We start from the raw sequence: 20,168 nt of genomic DNA on the forward strand, positions 1-20,168 counted from the left end.
AACTTGATTCTTACAGCCAGCACTGCGCAGAGCAGAACTTCAAAATTATACAAATGACTTCTTGACCAAAGCCAGCCTGCTCATCTTGAGAGGCATGAGGTTTAGTTTTATATGCATTTTTACACCTTCTGTGAGACTGCAGAAGCATAAAAACCAGTGAATGATGAGCCTGTATCAGAGTCTAATTTGCCCACTTCAGCTTCATTTTATACCGACTCTTATTGTAGCCGGGATCTCATAACCGACCTGCCTTTTCCACAAGTGTTTCCTCCTCCACTCCATGAACGTGTTCATCCCTAAGAGAGTTGATTCTACTCTACTTAACTTGGCAATTAATTCTTTATATATATATATAAATATTTATTAAAGTTTTCACAATATTACATAATGAAAAAGAAAAAAGAAAGAATACAAAATAAAAAACAGTTAAAAACAATTCCATCTTTTTGTCACTTATCTTTCATTTGCTTGTTTCCCGGACCTCCTCATACCTCCCTTTTTTGTATTCCAGTTCAATTTATTAGTTCAGCAATTCCTTTCCCTCCTTATTTTATCCTGATCTTTAATCTTAATATATTATAGCATTAAATTTTTACCTGTTAAAAATCCAATTTTTTCATATTCTTTTATACCATTACGGCTAGAAACCACTTAACTTCAATCCAACATCATTCTAACATTCATTAATTTTGCAATATTTCTGTAAATAGTCTTTAACTTGGCAATTAATTCATTAAGAAACGACACACGGAGCACTAGCAACAGCCTGCAATGACATATTTCTAATAAAATTTTGCAACTCTTTGTACAGTGGTACCTCGGGTTACATACATTTCAGGTTACATATGCTTCAGGTTACAGACTCCACCAACCCAGAAATAGTACCTCAGGTTAAGAACTTTGCTTCAGGTGAGAACAGAAATTGGGCGGCGGTGGCGGCGGCTCGGCAGCAGCAGCGGGAGGCCCCATTAGGTAAAGTGGTGCTTCAGGTTAAGAACAGGTTAAGAACGGACCTCCGGAACGAATTAAGTAAGCAGAGGTACCACTGTATAGCTATCTTCCTAACGACCCACCCTCCCACCCACTACCCAATGCTGAACGAAAGCCCTTTTGGAGGGCTCATAGCTCTGATTCCTCAGAGGCGTGCAGGAGCTGAGATCTAGGCAGCATATACAACATAAATTTAAAGCCCAATTCTCTACCTCCTGAAGAATTCTGGGAACTGCAGTTTGTTAAAGGTGCTGGGAATTGAAGGTATTTCCCAGGCAGTGAGAGATTTTACTTTCTTGGGCTCCATGATCACTGCAGATGGTGACAGCAGTCAGAAAACTAAAAGATGCCTCTTCTTGGGAGAAAAGCAATGACAAACCTAGACAGCATCTTAAAAAGCAGAGACATCACCTTGCCGACAAAGTTAAAGCTATGGTTTTCCCAGTAGTGATGTATGGAAATAAGAGCTGGACCATAAAGGCGGCTGATCGCCGAAGAATTGATGCTTTTGAATTATGGTGCTGGAGGAGATTCTTGAGAGCCCCATGGACTGCAAGAAGATCAAAACTATCCATTCTGAAGGAAATCAGCCCTGAGTGCTCACTGGAAGGACACAACCTGAAGCTGAGGCTCCAAGACTTTGGCCACCTCATGAGAAGAGAAGACTTCCTGGAAAAGACCCTGATGTTGGGAAAGACTGAGGGCACAAGAAGAAGGGGACGACAGAGGACGAGATGGTTGGACAGTGTTCTCGAAGCTACCAGCATGAGTTTGACCAAGCTGCGGGAGGCAGTGGAAGACAGGAGTGCCTGGTCCATGGGGTCACGAAGAGTCGGACACGACTAAAAGACTAAACAACAACAACCCAGGATTCATTGGAATGGGATGAAATGTGCTTCGAATTTATGGCGTGTACATAGCTACATGCAGAGGGGCAGTCACTCTCTTTAATCCCAAACTATAAGCATTGAGGGTCAACGGGGACTTTCTCCCCACCTGTTTTCATAGGAGATACCCCATCTCTATGTCAATCTTGGCAGAGAGCTGGAAGGATAAGTGGCCTTTTGATACACTGCTTTTGAAGTGAAGTGCCCGTTGTTTCGCATCCCCCTTTCCTTAAAAAGAACAGCATGGTTTAGTTGTAGCTTCTCACCTTGACAGTGAAATCTGCAGTGAGAGGGCCAGGCATTCTCAGGATCTCTTTGTCCGGAAACTTCTGCAAGTCCACGCTAGAATTGTCCACAAGGAACGAACCTGTGGAGCCGAGACTGTTTTCGCCTTTCAAACCTTGCAGCGTCTTGGTTTCTAAATCTGGCAAACACAACACATTTAAGAGGAGGGTGCGCTTGTTTCGGCAGCTCACGGAGAGAAAACAAGCAAGCAAAACGATTAGTACTGGGAATGTCAAAGCACATTTGACAGATATACTACATTTTAAGGAAATGTCCTTTTTGCTGAGTTAGATGGATTTTCCCTCCGTTAATAAGGAGCAGCTACAGTGGTACCTCACAAGACGAAAAGAATCCATTCTGTGATTCTCTTCGTCTAGCGGTTTTTTCGTCTTGCGAAGCAAGCCCATTGACGGATTAGTGGATTAGCGCTATTAGCGGCTTTTAGCGGCTTATCTGCTTATCAGATCAGCTGATAAGCGGCTTAGCGGCTTAGAAAAAGGGGGGGGGAGGAAAAAACCCCCGCAGGAACTCGCAAGACATTTTCGTCTTGCAAAGCAAGCCCATAGGAAATTCGTTTTGCGAAGCACCTCCAAAACGGAAAACTCTTTCGTCTAGCGAGTTTTCCGTCTTGCGAGGCATTCGTCTTGCGGGGCACCACTGTATTCATTTAAGTTGCCCTCACTAACGTCTATGCTTGTGAACATCTCTGTTAAGACCTGCACACAATCTTTTTCTACTTTATTCCAGTGTATTTTGGTCTCCTCTCTTTTTTCTATTTATTTATCTATTTGGGAGCCAGAAAAATTCCCAGTAGAATTAAGAAGGTGTTGTGTATATCTCTCTCTCTGTTTGTGTGTGTGCTGAGATTCCAAGCGGAAGTTGTACTCCTTCCTGGCCTCTTTCAGAATGAGATATAGACGTATATAGAAAGGCTTTTATTCCAGAGCTAGCCAAGGAGAACAGAAAGCTCCAGCCAAAAAAGCACTGCAGGTCGGCCAGGATGAACTCTGTTTTAATAATGCCTTTTCCACAGCGATGCAAAATCCCCTTCTACGTTTCATGCAAAACACACACGATTCTGCACCAGGCAGTTAAACGAATTACCTAACTGGTTCACCAGCACCAACCCCTTCCTTGGACTTAGGTTGCGTTGCTAGCCCCAGAATGTTTTGAGAACATGGAAATGCATAGCAGAGAGAGGAGAAAGGAGACCAAAAACGAAGGAATAAAAGAACAGTGGCTGGGAGAGTCATGGATAGGATCAGGGACGGGGAAGATGTTCCTTACAGAACCAAATTGTTGGCTCAATGCCCAAGGGCTCATCCCCATTCCCCCCAGGGTATTTGATCCATGATGCAATAAGACAAGGGCATGACAAGTCACGGTGCAGAACAGAAATATGACCTGTTAAATGAAAACTGCCTTAGGTGTCAATCAGCTAGGCTTGCTAGGGAATTTCTTTCAGTATCTTCACATTACCGAAGCTGAACCAGGCTCAGTGTAACAGAGCACACTGGTTTCTTGCCAGGAGAACACATTTATTGCAAACACATGACAAGATCATGATCTTGTGTAAAGTTTATTCCAGGATGACATTCACCATCTGCCTATTGCTTAGGAGTCATATTGGTCCTTCAGCTCACTTTGAATGAGATCATCCAAGGCACTGCTTACGTGGAGCTGATCTGCCGCTATTCTACAACTCTTCGCGATACACAATATTTATGATATCTAAGCTATGCTTGTGAAAGCATGGGGGGGGGGTGTTTCGCTTTCTGTCTGATCTTCCATTTCACATATTTGCACTTTTCATTTCTCTCGACTGCTAAATAGCCTCACGTAGCACTAGGCAGGATTGGCGAGGGGGACGGGATAATTATTAGGCACATGCAGAACCTTTGATAAACCAGTTAATATTATATGGCTGTACCAAACACCCATAAACTATTAACCCTGGTCTGGTGTTTAGAGATTTACGGAGATCCAGTTCTCACATTGTAACATTTAAGTGACTATGCATCTAACCAGAATTTATTGCAGATTTCTTCTGTGGGCTTTCTAGAATCTTGAAAATCATGTTATATTGTTCCCTGAAAACCAAGGGAGAACTGCACCGTTTTAACGGCCACAACAAATTCAGTTAATATGCATCTTTCCATCTGCTTTCAACATCTCTTCCCTGGAGTATATTTTGTTTGGTTCTATTACCAGTCTCTCTGTCTCTCTCTCTCTCTCTCTCTGTGTGTGTGTGTGTGTGTGTGTGTTCACAGCAGGTAAAAGGGACACTGTCCTGATCATCCAACGTGTCACTGGCAATAAACTAAGCTGATCTACATGTTACTTTCACCATGAGGACGAAATTTTTCTAGTGAATTCCCCACCTTCTTACTGTGTCATCACGAAACACAGCTCAAGACGTTAAGTCGGCAGGACCATAATGCAATGAGCTTCCCTCCGACTTTTATTACTGTGGGATATGGCTGAGGACTGCATGACTCACACAGCGACTTCGGCTTCATGAGATGCGAGAAATTGTAGGCTTAAAGCAAGACAAATAGGGGTTTTCCCTTTAAAAATCCAGCATCATGAATTACCTGTTCTTTGGGGAGGGGATACAACGCATGTTTCAACCATGTTAACATCCAAGTGAACCACCTCTATTTGGGTGTACTCTGAACTCTTGTCTTCCATCTCTGTATTTGACCATCTAATTCAATCTGTATCTCTAGTCCAGGCTTCCTCAACCTCGGCCCTCCAGATGTTTTTGGTTTACAACTCCCATGATCCCTAGCTAGCAGGACCAGTGGTCAGGAATGATGGGAATTGTAGTCTCAAAACATCTGGAGGGCCAAGGTTGAGGAAGCCTGCTCTAGGCCCTCAGGAACATATATGGCTGTTAATGATTTTGGCTCCCTCATTTGAGCTCATGAAAAGAAGCCAACTGCAGACTCTGAAAGTCAGGACCGCGTTGGAATATTTGTCTTCCATATCTGTTGCCAGTCCGCTCAGATATCTTAAGCTGAGCTCATGGTATGGTATACTACAAGCTCCTTGGGGATCTCCAGTGCATCTGCGTTCCTTACGTCCCACCCTTAGCAAACCATAATCTCTGCTCCACTATCTTGGGCACTGGTGTGCTTTCTTTGGGCAACATCCTTTAACAGCACAGTACAAAATGCACGTGTCTCCAAAGTCCAGAAATACCAAAGAAAACATATGAGCAAGAACATGTGTTAAGCTCATGAGCAGTGTGGTGCTTCAGCGGAGCAGCAGGAAAGCCTTCACTGTATTCTCATCAGCCAGCACAATCTTTTCTATGGCAGTCCTTTGCATCAAGCTGGCTGGAAAATTAGTGTTTTATTTATGGGTTGAATTATAGCTTCTTATAATTGTGCAGCTAACTGATGTTCTTGGGAGTGGCGTTTGAGGATAGGGCTGACTCTCACATTGGGCAGGAGGGCAGGGGCAGAGAAGCTGTAAGAGTTGTGTTTGTTTTTTGCTAAATACAGCTCCACAGCATATTATGAGCATTTGACTATTATTGTGTAATTAACACACTCAATGCTGAAATAAGCTTCGAAGCATTTTTCATAGTGCAAAAACCAAGTTCATGCAAAGCATTCAATTGGAAATATATGCAATTAAAACACACAATTAAACAGCCCTGTTACAACAAGACAGCAATTAAAAACGGGAGACCAATGATAAAGTGTACTTTTACTCACAGAGATGATCAGGACCTTTCAGCACCAGGCGAACGTGTCGACTTCCATAGGGAATAACAACCACGGTATCATCCGCTGGGTGGGGGAAGAGGGAGGCAAAAAAACATACATGATCAACAAGCAAAGGAAGTGCCCAAACAAGCAGTGAAAACAGTTCTTCATGGGAAAATGGCAAGCCAAGTTTTGGGCCACCTAAAAAGATAAACATTCAAACCCAATGAACCCTGAAGAACAGCTATATATGAAACAATTATGCTCCGCTCTACCGTCTCTCAGACTTTGTGTGTGCTGCGCTGCTAGACAAATGCCCTTGTTTTCAAGGGAAAGCTATCACTTTAATTATACAGGGTTGCTTTGTAAAATAAACACTTATTACACGTCCATAGCAACAGATGCTCTTGCAGATATTAGGCTACAAACCAGCTGTTTACTGACTTTCTTGTGAGCCTCCTCAGAAATTTGACTGTGCATCTGTATTGTCATTAAACAGTTATCAACATTTTTATGGCAGAAGGCAAAGAGATATTTTACTGGCAAACAATGAGAATTTGATCTTTCTTTGGGAGGGGGGATGAAATATTTACTTGGTTGGGGTGTTGGGATGTGGGAAATGGAAATTGGGGGCTTTGGTGGTCACATTGCCCAGATGATGGGGGCAAGGTAGTAGGACGGAATGGAGAGGAAATATAACACAGGATCTACTAAACAAAACAAAACAAAAAACCCCAATTTTTAATCTTTTAAGATCTCCCATTTTGGTGTTGGCTGGAGCAGCTCCATAACTGACATTTGTAGGCAGAGAAAACAAAATTAGGTGCCAAACTCAAATACTTGAAACTCTTTATCCCAATCATCCCACCACTTTAAATTAAAATACATATTGGATGCCAGCTCAGGCGTCCCTCCCACATTCTCACGCACTAAAACATTATCACAGCCTCAGAAACCAACAGAAAAACTATTTTAATGCATTTTTTAATTCTTAGCAAGCATATTTTACCTGCCTCGAACATTAGGAAAGGTCAGTGAAACCTTTGCTGCCTACCCTTGTAGTACAAAAAATTGGTTAATAAAAACTTAATGGAATGGGGCTGCTGAAAATAGAAAGTCTATGTTTACCCACAGGTCATCTGAAGTGCAAGCAACAGCAACCTTTCTATGTGAGCTTTAATTTTCTAAAAAAAAAAATCCAGTAAACTCAACACAGCCACAGTCTGTTCTTCTTACTCTGTTGTGAAAATAGATTTGCTGTCCGCACTGCAAGTTCTGCTGTAGCCTTCTTTTGACTTTAAATGTTCAGCTCCACCAAAGCCAGCAGCAGAGCGAAGGTGCCCCTTTCAAAGCCAAGTTGCTCAAGCCACAAAGCAGCACACAGTTCACTGAGGGCTTGGCCAACACTTCCGCTTGTGCCATGAGAGGTTCTGCCTTTGCCCTACTGCTGAAAACCTGCTCTTTAGTGCTAAATCAGAATAGCAGTCCATGGAAAACTCAATTGCCATTTTATCTTCCGATTCAGTGCAAAACCACAGGTTTTGGGGAGGGGAAAGTGGTAGGGCAAACGGACGTGGGTAAGCCCTGAGTCATATCATGGTCTAGACCAGAGTTTCCCAAACTTTTTAGGTTACAGTTTCCATCATTCTTGACCACTGGCCCTGCTAGCTACGGATGATGGGAGTTGCAGTCCAAAAACAGCTGGAGACCCAAGTTTGGGAAACCCTGGGCTAGACTTTCCTAAGGTCCAACATTTGAAATAACGTCTGTCTGGCCATTTGGTGAATTGCCTCTCATTATCCTAGGCTCACCCAAGCTGGACAATATATACATAAATAAAAGTATTTGACCCTGTGATGCTTGCTTGTTTGTGCGTGTATCCGTGCAGAGGAGATAACAATTTTCACGTGTGATCCATTGGAATACCGCTAAAGAAGAATTACTTGTGACTTGAGGCAAAGTAGCTTGGAATCCCTAGCAAGCAATCCATTTAGCCTTGACATAAAGCCAAAGTTAGAGAAAATGTCAGCAAAGCTGTCCTTTTATCAGCGCATGCCAGTGTGTTTATGTGAGAGAGGTCCAGATAAGAACTGGCCATGTGTGTGTATGTGCAAGCTGAGAAGGGCAAAGCAGCGAAGACAGGAGTTGCCTTTGATCCAATAATGGTAGCAGCTCAGAGATTTTATTCAATTAAGTTTGACTATCCAAATCATGCTTGAGTAACTCACAGTCCTATACAGTCTCAGAAGTAAGTCAACTGCAACAGCACTTAACTCCCCCCCAGTAAGTGCATTTAGGATTTCAGCCGAAACCCACAAATTTCCCAGAAAGATAGCCTGCAAACCTTGGAATGCACACTTACTTGGGAGATAATCCCCACAGATTTTTCCCCTTTAGCTACTTTGGAGTAAGCGTGCACAGGATTGCATTGCTAGGGAATCAAAGTCTATAGACTTCAGAAGCATGACAGGAGCGAATCCTTTCTCAAAGCTTCTCTGCAGTGGGGGTCTTTCAGAAGCCCCACCCACATTCCTGGCAAAAGATCTAATTCCTTGAGCTCACCCATCCCATGGCATGAAATCTACTGTCCTTGAGTGAAACAGCTCAATTTCCAAGGCATTCTAGCCCCCAGGAGGGGAGTGGAAATGTGTTTGGTGGCCTAGTCCCCTCTATTGCATCCTGACAGCTTGACTTGGCTGCCTTCCACACATTGAAGAGCTCAGGACTGAAGTGAAGGATTGAGGTTGAATCCTGACAAGACAGATGTACTGTTTTTGGGGGACAGGAGACGGGCAGGTGTGGAGGACTCCCTGGTCCTCAATGGGGTAACTGTGTCCCTGAAGTACCAGGTGTGCAGCCTGGGAGTCATTCTGGACTCAAAGCTGTCCATGGAGGCACAGGTCAATTCTGTATCTAGGGCAGCTGTCTACCAGCTCCATCTGGTACACAGGATGAGACTCTCCCTGCCTGCAGAGTGTCTTGCCAGAGTGGTGCATGCTCTGGTTATCTCTCGCTTGGACTACTGCAATGCGCTCTATGTGGGGTTATCTTTGAAGGTGACCCGGAAACTACAACTAATCCAGAATGCGGCAGCTAGACTGGTGACTGGGAGCGGCCGCTGAGACCACATAACATTGGTCTTGAAAGACCTATATTGGCTCCCAATACATTTCCGAGCACAATTCAAAGTGTTGGTGTTGACCTTTAAAGTCCTAAACGGCCTTGGTCCTGTATACCTGAAGGAGCGTCTTCACCCCCATTGTTCTGCTCGGACGCTAAGGTCCAGTGCTGAGGGCCTTATGGCAGTTCCCTCACTGCGAGAAGCAAAGCTACAGGGAACCAGGCAGAGGGCCTTCTCAGTAGTGGTGCTCACCCTGTGGAATACCCTTCCAACAGATTTCAAGGCAATAAACAACTGCCTAACATTTAGAAGACATCTGAAGGCAGCCCTGTTCAGGGACGTTTTTAATGCGTGACATTTTAATGTATTTTTAATCTTTGTTGGAAGCCGCCCAGAGTGGCTGGGGAACCCCAGCCAGATGGGCTGGGTAGAAATAATAAATTATTATTATATTATTATAAGTGGAGAGCTCACACAGAATGCGCAGCCCAGAAACCAGCCCACAGAAACTGTGCACGTGACAGATGAGCTCAGGATCAGCACTTTATCCGTTACAGTGGTGCCCCGCAAGACGAATGCCTCGCAAGACGGAAAACTCGCTAGACGAAAGAGTTTTCCGTTTTGGAGGTGCTTCGCAAAACGAATCTCCTATGGGCTTGCTTCGCAAGACGACAATGTCTTGCGAGTTCCTGCGGTTTCCCCCCCCTTTCCCCCCTTTTTCTAAGCCGCTAAGCCGCTTATCAGCTGATCCAATAAGCCGATAAGCCGCTAAAATGCGCTAATAGCGCTAATCCGCTAATCCGTCAATGGGCTTGCTTCGCAAGACGAAAAAACCGCTAGACGAAGAGAATCACAGAACGGATTCTTTTCGTCTTGCGAGGCACCACTGTACTTTGAGAAAGTGGATTCTGGAAAGCTGCCTCTGATTCGGAGGCAATGTAGGGTCAAAGTGGGAAGAGATTCAACCATGCAGGGGCTTTGCTGCAGAAGAAAAAAAATTCACAAACCAGACTAGTTTTACAAGCAGGAGTAATAAAAACACATTAAGTACTTTTGGTGGATGCAGAGAAAGAGCCTGGATTGCTGGAGCGCCAGATCTTTCAAATAATCTTTCATTTTTATTTGCAAGGAGGGGACACCAAACCAGGTGTTTCCCCTTCAGAAGAGCGTAGGAGGGAAGTGGGGGGCGCATCTCTCTTCCCACCATGGTAGTTCCCCCCCCCCCCCAGGTTTCTCACACTTCTGGGACTGATATACTATCCCTGTGAATACTGAGATAGTTGTTTCCGTTGCAAGTGCTAACAGTTGCATTGCTCCATCCACATCCTTGTCTTCTGATCCCTGTTTCCAAAAACCCTCCACTCCCCCCTCCACATCCCACCCCACGATGTCCGCAGAGTGGGGGAACAGAACTGAACACAGATACAGAGAGAAAATTAATTCAATACGATGGACGCAGCGGTGTGTTTGGAATGCTTCAGAGAGAAAAAACATTCCCAGCATTTATTTTTCCTTTTGGCACAGAAGCTGCTAATGTGAAGTGCTAAAAAAGGGAATCTCTTAAGTACAGCGGCGTTCCTCAGAGCTTCTAAACTACCTGCTTCACAGATGCTCAATCCCAGGCAACAATTCCCCCCCCCCCCTTATGTGATAGTACAAGAGGGAAGGAAAACCAGAAATGAAAGCAGACTCCCTCCAGCAGCCAAATGTTCCTTATGCCATGCCTTGCTGTGCGGGAAGATAGCTATGGATTCGGAGAGGAAGTATGGGAATGAAATTATACTTGGACGAGGTTTTTTAAAATATATAGATATATATAGAAGTAGTAGCAGCAATAACTGCAGCAACCCTGCAAGACAGAGTTGTTCCGCCAAGCTTTTGGTCAGGGCGCAGCCTGACTCCCTCCTCCGGCAACCTGCACAGAATTTTGTTTAATCGGTTGCCATCAATTTGATTTTAACTAATTTTTATAATGAAATATTTTTAGAATGTGTTATTATTTGATTGTTATTTGACTGTTGTTAGCTGCCCTGAGCCCGGCTCGGCTGGGGAGGGCGGGATATAAATAAAATTTATTATTATTATTATTATTAAACAGCCAAGTCATGCAAGGCCTGTAGCTCCAGAGCACAGAAACATGAGCAGTGCTTTCAGATTGAAAATTGTTGCACGTAAGTAGAACCTGCAGCAAAATGTTGCAGTGTATCTCCAACTCTTTGTAGTAGTATATAACCAACCCGTTAAAGAAAGGGTCTGGAAATATTTACTATATATATATTATCCTACCCATTCTCTAAGGAGCTACAGGCAGTATACATGCCCCTTTTGTTTTATTTCCTCAACCACCTTTAAAAGCAGGTTATGATGAGGGACAGAGCTAATAAGTCTTCTGGTGAGCTTAATGGTTCGGTGGGAATTTAGACCTGCTTTTCCCCAGCAGAAATGCATCGCTATTCAATAAGCAAAGGATGTATGGGGAACCTGTTGCTGGATGCCCATATTTGTGATGAGAAAAAAAGAAAATCAATATTATTATTTTTTAAAAAAGAAATAAATGCTGAGAGCTGAGGGTCCAGCAAATTCCCTGCTCCTACACTAAGCCCACAGCTGGCCCTACCATAGGACAGAGTGAGGCAGCAACCTCAGGCAGCTCATTCCGGGTGCCATTAAAAAGGTGGCAAACTGTTCATCATTTTATTATTGTTGCATTTTTACTCCCTGTGAAGGCACCTGTGAAACTGTCTGCCTCAGATGCCAAAATAACTTGAGAAGACTGGGGGACTATTGTCTTTTACATATTGAGGGGTGGAATTTGCTGTCCTGCTTCAGGCGGCAAAATGTATTTGCTGGTCCCGACTAAGCCAGGTTGGCTTGGTATGCTCTCAGTCTTACAACATGTAGCATTTGCACAAGACTATTCAGCTTTTCTGTGAATTGTTATTCCTTGATCTGCTGGGCAGATCGCAGCTAGTGCATTCATTTTCGGAAGCACGCTGTGCAAACTCAGGGTGTGTCTCAAACTTTTCTAGCCATCGGGCTATTCTTTGAGACTGTAAGGATGATTCTGTAAACAAACGCCTTTCCATGTTCCCCACAGAAACCAAACATAAATAGGTGGGATAGATATTCAGCAGAAATGGCTCCACACACCCTTGTCAGAAATTACATGCTATTCTAGATGTTTAGTTCATGTGCCAGTTTTTCTTTCTAAATTCAGAATACACACACACACACACACACACACACACACACACACACACGTAAACCATGCATTCTGTAAAACGAATGTTCACTTTTGGCCAGAGTTGAGGAAAAGCTAAGCATTACTGTTAACAGCTGTGTAGGGTGGCGCTGTGGGTTAAACCACAGAGTCTAGGACTTGCCGATCAGAAGGTTGGCGGTTCGAATCCCCACGATGGGGTGAGCTCCCGTTGCTCGGTCCCTGCTCCTGCCAACCTAGCAGTTCGAAAGCAGTCAAAGTGCAAGTAGATAAATAGGTACTGCTCCGGCAGGAAGGTAAACGGCGTTTCCGTGTGCTGCTCTGGTTCGCAAGAAGCGGCTTAGTCATGCTGGCCACATGACCCTCGGCCAATAAAGTGAGATGAGCGCCGCAACCCCAGAGTCGGCCACAACTGGACCTAATGGTCAGGGGTCCCCTTACCTTTACCTTTGCTGTTAACAGCAGGATGATTTGTACCTGGCTACACATCACATCACAACCACATGTAATTATTACCCCTTTTGTATTGCATGGTGCTCATGATGGAGGGGCACTTAGTAGCAAGGGGAGATGCTTAACCCTTCCCCCGCCCAGCAGGGTTCATGATCTGCACCCCATTGGTTCTAGACTCATTGTGTCAAAGTAATTGTGTGCCTGGGGCATCTACATAGGCAGAAGTCAACGAGAGCATGAAAAAAAAACTTTTTAAGGGTAGGGGGAGCAGACACACTCCCTTTCCACTAGAAAGCTCCTGACCAAAGGTGCACTGCAATGGAGAAGGGGCCATCAGGCTGACATTACAAAGCAGTTTGGCCCCATCTGCAACATTTAATGAGTAAATCATTCTAGAATGTCATAGCTTTCCCCAAGTCCATTCCCCAAGTCAAGTGCTTACGAATATTATCTCATGTTTTTGGGGGCACAAAATATTGCAGTGTTTGTGTGTGTGCCACAGTTGTGGCTTGATTCTAACCCCAATGGGGCTTGTATACATTTGTAGTGGCTATGCTGCAGGGGAGCAAGTGGAAAGCCATTGAGCAGGTGCCGATTTCTCCATCACGGCAACACCAGAGCAGACACACCTGTGGAGTTTCCTTCTGACGCGTCAGGAAAAAGCTGCCATGTCCTCTGTGACATCTGGCAAACCTATCTTCCATCTGCGTGCCTTCAGAATCCAAACGCCAAGCCTTTTGTTGATGGAAGATTAATTTTGCCTGATTTCCCAGCATGGGGTCAGTACAGTTAAAGGAAACATTTTTAAAAATGTTTGGGTTATAATTAAAACCCTTAGAAGCGACCGGTCCCTTTACGCATCATTGTTTGGAGGGCGTTCATATTCCTGTTGAGGCAAAAAGTCAAATCAACATCTTACGTTTATTTGCCAAGAGCTGAGATTTATATTGGCCTCGGACAAGCCGGCAGGTGGAACCATCGCCATTGCAGACCCCACAGTTATCTTCCTTGACAGTGCTTCCCAGCTGGTGGTCACAGCCAACAATCTGACAAAAGAGAAAGATGTGTAGTTCAAATTGAGCACCTCCTGACTGCTGGATCCATCTCTGTGGTTAGTTCCCGCCAATTTCTTTCCCCCCTCTCTCACACACACTGTCTCAAGAGGGCCATAAAGCATGTTAGCAATGAAAAGGGGGGGGGGAGTAAATGAATTCGGCTGAGAGAGCTCCATCTGAACTGGGCAACGAAGTGATGATGCTGTGGCTGCAAAGAAAGGAGGGGGAAATGTTTCTTAAAAGGAGTGGTGGCTTAGTAGTGATCGCTTCCTGGTCAGGGGTCCGAAGATGAGGTACAGTGGTACCTTGGTTCTCAAACGCCTTGGTACTCAAACAACTTGGAACCCAAACACTGCAAACGCGGAAGTAAGTGTTCTGGTTTGTGAACTGTTTTCGGAAACCGAATGTGCTCCATTTTGAGTGTTACGCTCCTGATTTGAGTGCCACACTTCCGTTTTGAGTGTTACGCTGAGGTCTGTCTATTTATTTTGCGCTTTTGTTTTTGCAGCTCTCTTTTTTGTTTTTGTGACTGTGTGGAACCCAGTTCACCTACCGGTTGATTGATTGTGCGACTGCAGTGCACAGTTTATTGCTTTCCTTTTATGAATCAATGGTTTCATTAGATAGTAAAATTCATGTTAGATTGCTGTTTCAGGGGTTGCTTTTAAACGTCTGGAACGGATGAATCCATTTTGCATTACTTTCTATGGGAAAGTGCACTTTGGTTTTGGAACGCTTTGGTTTTGGAACGGACTTTCGGAACGGATTAAGTTTGAGAACCAAGGTACCGCTGTATTGTTTTTAACACACTTAGCTTGCAACAGGAAGACTACAAAGGCTTTAATGCTAACAGAAGGTTATCTAAGACAGTCTTCACCCAACCTGGTGTCTCGCAGGGCTGATGGGAGTTTGTAGTTCCAGTTGGTGAAGGCTGAGCTAAGATTTACCATGTCATGGAAGAGATGCACTATACACAAAAAGCAATGCCTAACAGTTGCATTCTGGTGACGCTGCTGTATCTAATAGGAGCGTGAAAAATCACGCCTCGAAGAAACACTGAGGAATGTACAGTCTGACATGCATGCTGCAGAGTTTATTTTAACTCACATTTTAAACATGCGAGACTGAATGCACTTGCAGCGGTGAACAGTGCTGCCAGTGATACAACCCACAGTAAACAGAAACATGCAACTTGGAGCCCAAACATATTGGTCTGCATTCTGCCGCAGTCCCAGTAAAACGCCCACTTCCAGAGTAACATGTGGCATTAATTACATTTGACTGTCCTCGCGGTCCGTATGCAAACCGTGTCCAGATAATGTTCAGGGTGACACACAAGAGAGGCTGTATTTAAAACGAGGGTTCGAAAACCAGCAAGTCTGGATTCCATTTCCAGCCCTCCAACAGGCATTGGGGGAGCCATTGGGTAGCCTTCTCTTCCAAAATTTATATAACCTTGAGTGCTCAGCTCAAAACCAATACATAAAGCCTGATCTGCAAAACAGATAAGCCAGAGAACCTTGATCAAAATGGGTATAGGGTGTTGTGTGTGTGTGTGTGTGTGTGTGTGTGTGTGTGTGTGTGTGTGTGTGTGTTTTACATCAGAATGACCAACTAAGTCACTTTCATTGAAGTACCCAAGCTTAAATTGTCTGTAGAGCACATCATCAGGGATCAGAGGTGTTCATTAAAAAAAAAATATCACACACAACACCCATGTACAAACTCATATAACACTCATAACAGTGATTTCTGTCGCTTCCAATATCAGAAGAACCTTAGTGACACCACTGAATTTCACCTAAACTGAAATTTGTATTGAATTGCCGAATCTTACTAAGGCAAATCATCTGTAGGAATTTTGCATAAACTTGACAGGACTCTCTTAAGACAGGTATAACTTTTTGTGGCTCTCAAACCACTACCACCAAATTTCTGCTTAAAGGAAAGTTTTGGAGATTACTTTGGGTGGGTGGGGGGAGACAGTAGAAATTTAGGGAGAAAATGAAAGCATTTATATGACGACCCAAATTTCTCATAGGGGTGGGGTTGGGGGTTAGACACTTTAAGGGGGGGGTATTCAAGTAGAGGAGGCTTCTCCCACCACAATGCCCTCCAAATGTTGTTGGACTACACCTCCCATCCTCGCTGACCACTGACCATGTTGGCTTGGGAGCTGTAGTCCAGCATCCTTGCCCTGAGATCAATGAACTTATCACATTCTTGCCACCATAACAGCTGAGTTATTGTTAAGTAGCGTTGCAATATCATTGCTTGGCAGGCTAAAGATGAAACCCAGTTTGTGCTCCACATGCTGCATGACTCTGTATAACCACCAATTCTGTCCAATGTTTTCCACATTTGACACATCTTCCTCTCATAGCTCACACCCATATTGTCAGGGAACTGCCATCGGAGCCAGAGGGAGAGAGAGGGCTCCAGAGGGGTTTCGGAGAGCGTCCCGGGAGGGAGAGAAGCAGCACATCTTCTGGGGAAGGAAATCAGCGTAGCACCAGTGGAGAAGGGGGGGCAGATGGGGGAATCGGCGAGGAGGCTCCATGACTCTTCACCGGGGACCAGCGGGGAGAGCACAGGTCCTCCGCTGCCCACACCCTCCCTGCGCAGAAGGCTTCTGTGCAGGGAGACTAGGCGGAGACTAGGCGTCAAAGAGCTTCTTTGCTGGAAGAAGTTTAAGAAACGCCCACTGACGGATTCTGCCAGCGATTGAGACAGCCACGGGCGAGTGGCTTTCCAGACAGAAAAGGTTCACTCAGGCAACCCAGCCAGGTGTGGTGACCATTTACGCACGAGCAACCCCTAGAACCATTACACATATCTAGGCTGAGTTGTTAACTTTGCTTGTAGGTTTAGCACAGATAGCGGCCAGATATTTAGCACAGATATTAGTTCAGATATGCTGCTTCCTGCATCTGAGGCATATGGCTCTTTGGCATAAGTCAACATGGCCATGTTCTGAAGTTAAAAACACCATACTATGGTTTAGAAACTGACTTTTATATTTCATGTTAAGTGTGACCCCCTTCATTTGGGCGAACACCAAGTTGAACTGGCAGGACAAAGAATCGGGATACGCAGCCATAACATAGAGACTCATACATCAGCCATTGTTTACAAGACACTACATGAGGCAGGAAAGGTGAGGCAATGAGTTTCTGTGGACCAGTAAAACAGTGTTTCCCAAACTTTTTTGGGCAACGGCACACCTGTTTACTGAAAAAAAATCTCGCGGCACACCACCATTAAAGCCCCGCCCCGTGACGTCAGCGCGCAGCGTCACGCCGGGAGGGACGCACGAAAGTGAAAGTTTTTTCCCTCCCCCCTCAGTCCCTCGCTCGGAATTCAGCTCGTTTGGGGCATCGCTCCGGCTGCTCCCTCTCCCGCCGCGGAGGAGCGATGCCTCTCTCTGGCTCTCCCTCCGCGCAGGCTGAGGGAGGGAGGGAGGTGCGCGTGTGACCCGTCTCTGCTGGGAGACCAAACCCAGCGAGGCAGAGTCGCGCGGAGGCGCCCAGGCAGCGCTGCCGGCTGCGAGGAGGAGCGCCAGGCAGCAGCAGGAGGCGCGGCCTCTCCTCGCCGCCGCCGCCCCGCCTCTCGCCGCCCGACTCGCCCGCCTCCCTCCAGGCATCTCGCGGCACACCAGCCGATGTCTCACGGCACACTCGTGTGCCGCGGAACACCGGTTGGGAAACACTGCAGTAAAAGCATCCCTGTAGTATAGTCGTGTTCTCCCACTATGTGTGAACTTTGGGATTTCTTCAGGAATACAAACTGGACCAGCAATGACAAGTCCTGGGGAGCTCTGCGTGCTCCGAAGTGCCCTAGGGTAAGACATTTTCATAATAATTTCTTCTCAGCATTGAGAAACTTGGCCAGGAAATGGTATAATAAAAACAAACCGGCAACTCCAGCTAAGTATAGATAAATCTCTTTTTTTGGTCTTTCAGAGGCCCTGTCTGCGCCACTGAGTTTATGGATAAAGATCCCAAGATTGGAATGGGTGTCCCTAATCCACTTAAACACTTGCTTTTAATTTAACCTTGCACATATTTTACAATCTAGTTGAATGCTGATATGCCCTGGAGTTTTGGTCTGGATATTTGAAAAAGGCGCAAGTGACAGTAAATATTGGAACTGGAGTTGCAAACAGATTGAGGGACAACAGCTGCCTTACAAACAAGCTCACTGTTAAAAATTGGTTGCAAGGAAAACCTATCAGCATGATTTATTTCACTTAGAAATGTATCAAACGCTATCATTAATACTACTACTATTATTATAATAATATAGCAATATACTGCTGCAGCAACTACTATAATTATTATAAAGTGAGAACGGTGTGCTACCAGGTTAATATCTGTGCAACACTAGTTTCAACACTTGAACTAAACCATCCAATATGCATTGTAAGCTAAACTAAAAAGAGATGTAGTGAATTGTACCAAAATGCTAATTTAGCATCACGAGTCCCTTTCTTCCGAAGACACGCTAGGGATTCAGGTTGGGAGACAGAGTTACCCTCAAGCCACCCCCAAATGCAAACCACCAACCAGGAACATTTACACAATTCCTGTGATGCCAGTACCCCTAGGGCAGGCTTCCTCAAACTCGGCCCTCCAGATGTTTTGAAACTACAGTTCCCATCATCCCTGACCACTGGTCCTGCTAGCTAGGGATCATGGGAGTTGTAGGCCAAAAACATCTGGAGGGCCAGGTTTGAGGAAGCCTGCTCTATGGTGTCACATTAAGAACAATAATAAAATTTTATTTATATCCCGCCCTCCCCAGCCGAAGCCGGGCTCAGAGCAGCTACCAACAATAAAAGTAACACAGCATTCTAAAATCAATTCATTTTAAAATCAAATCAGAATCAAATTAATGGCAACCATTGGGCTAGAGTTCTGTGAGGATTACCAAAGGAGGGGGTCAGACTGTGCCTTGGCCAAAGGCCTGGTGGAACAGCTCTGTCTTGCAGGTCCTGTGGAAAGATGTCAAGTCCCGCAGGGCCCTAGTCTCTTGTGACAGAGCGTTCCACCAGATCGGGGCCACAGCCGAAAAAGCCCTGGCTCTGGTTGAGGCCTCCCTGTGGCTCGGGATTTCCAAGATGTTTTTGTTTGAAGACCATAAGGTCCTCCATGGGACATAATAGGAGAGGCGGTCCTTAAAGGAACAAGGGTCCTAGGTCCTCCTCTGAGTTAGAGGACTCCAGCCAGAAGCCCTGGTGGAACCATAGTTCCCCCTGCTTTGTCACAGTAAACAACAGCTAAAGCAAGATGAGCCCCTTAAAATGAAGAGGACCCCCTCAGTAAAGATGGCACTAGTCAGAGGATGACAGCTGCTGAAACAGGACAAAAATACAGTCCACTTTGATGGATCGATGGATGGATGCAACCCATGAATGGATCGCCTTCAGATGACAATTATACATGCACAAATTTAATAATATTTGGAATGTATTTGTTGAAACCATACTGGCACACGGCTTAACATATTCCTGAGGGAAACAATGTCTGTCCATCTACATATATACTATGTAGTTTTGTATCCTTCATTACATTTTATCGTTATTTTGTTATTGCTGTTTTCCTCTGCTTTTAAAAATATTTTCCCCATATTATCTTTCTCCCCTTTTTCTATTCCTTCTTTTTAATTTACTGTAATAATCTCAATAAAATTTTATATAACACAATTCTCTAAAAAAAGTGGTAACAGAGGGCTTCTTTGAAAGCCTACTCCTGAATACAAGACAAATATGTATAGGGCTACTTATTAATAGTACAAATTTGTATAAATTATGCAAATTATAGCTTGGTATATATGCACGGACAGCAGTCTGACCCTTTCTGAGCTGCTTATACACACCTTTGGGGCAAAAGCGGCAATTATATTTACAAGCAGAAGTGATACACGATAAAACACAGATACCTATATTTTATACTTTCTGTGTACAAAAAACAATAATGTTCAAAAGCAACATTGGATAATAACTTCCTTTCTTTTCTGTCATTTCCCTTGTACCAAAGACAATCTGTTTGGTTGACCAGTGTGGATCAAAACGCATTTGGAATATTATCTCCCAAAGGGTACATTTTAAACTGAATTCCATTCTTTTTGCCACCTCTACCCAAAATAATACGCGGGTGGCGCTGTGGGTTAAACCACAGAGCCTAGGGCTTGCCGATCAGAAGGTCGGCGGTTCGAATCCCCACGACGGGGTGAGCTCCTGTTGTTCGGTCCCTGCTCCTGCCAACCTAGCAGTTTGAAAGCATGTCAAAGTGCAAGTAGATAAATAGGTACCGGTCAGGTAGGAAGGTAAACGGCGTTTCCGTGCGCTGCTCTGGTTCGCCAGAAGCGGCTTAGTCATGCTGGCCACATGACCCGGAAGCTGTACGCCGGCTCCCTCGGCCAATAAAGCAAGATGAGCGC

At 44.8% G+C, this 20,168-nt stretch overlaps 1 protein-coding gene across 3 annotated transcripts in view; it reads right to left on the bottom strand.

Moving 5' to 3' along the window:
* ADAMTSL1 (ADAMTS like 1) overlaps positions 1–20,168 on the bottom strand; it is a 494,294-nt gene that overhangs the window by 159,034 nt on the left and 315,092 nt on the right. For all 3 annotated transcript variants that reach the window (XM_083482208.1, XM_083482210.1, XM_083482209.1), the window contains 3 exons: positions 13,592–13,718; positions 5,888–5,962; positions 2,144–2,301 (listed from right to left, as the gene is read on the bottom strand). In XM_083482208.1, the coding sequence (XP_083338334.1) occupies positions 2,144–2,301; positions 5,888–5,962; positions 13,592–13,718 (360 nt within the window). The remainder of the gene's footprint in view (positions 1–2,143; positions 2,302–5,887; positions 5,963–13,591; positions 13,719–20,168) is intronic.

The sequence above is a fragment of the Podarcis liolepis genome (genome assembly GCF_965112155.1).
Source record: "Podarcis liolepis genome assembly, chromosome: 17".
NCBI lineage: Eukaryota > Metazoa > Chordata > Lepidosauria > Squamata > Lacertidae > Podarcis > Podarcis liolepis.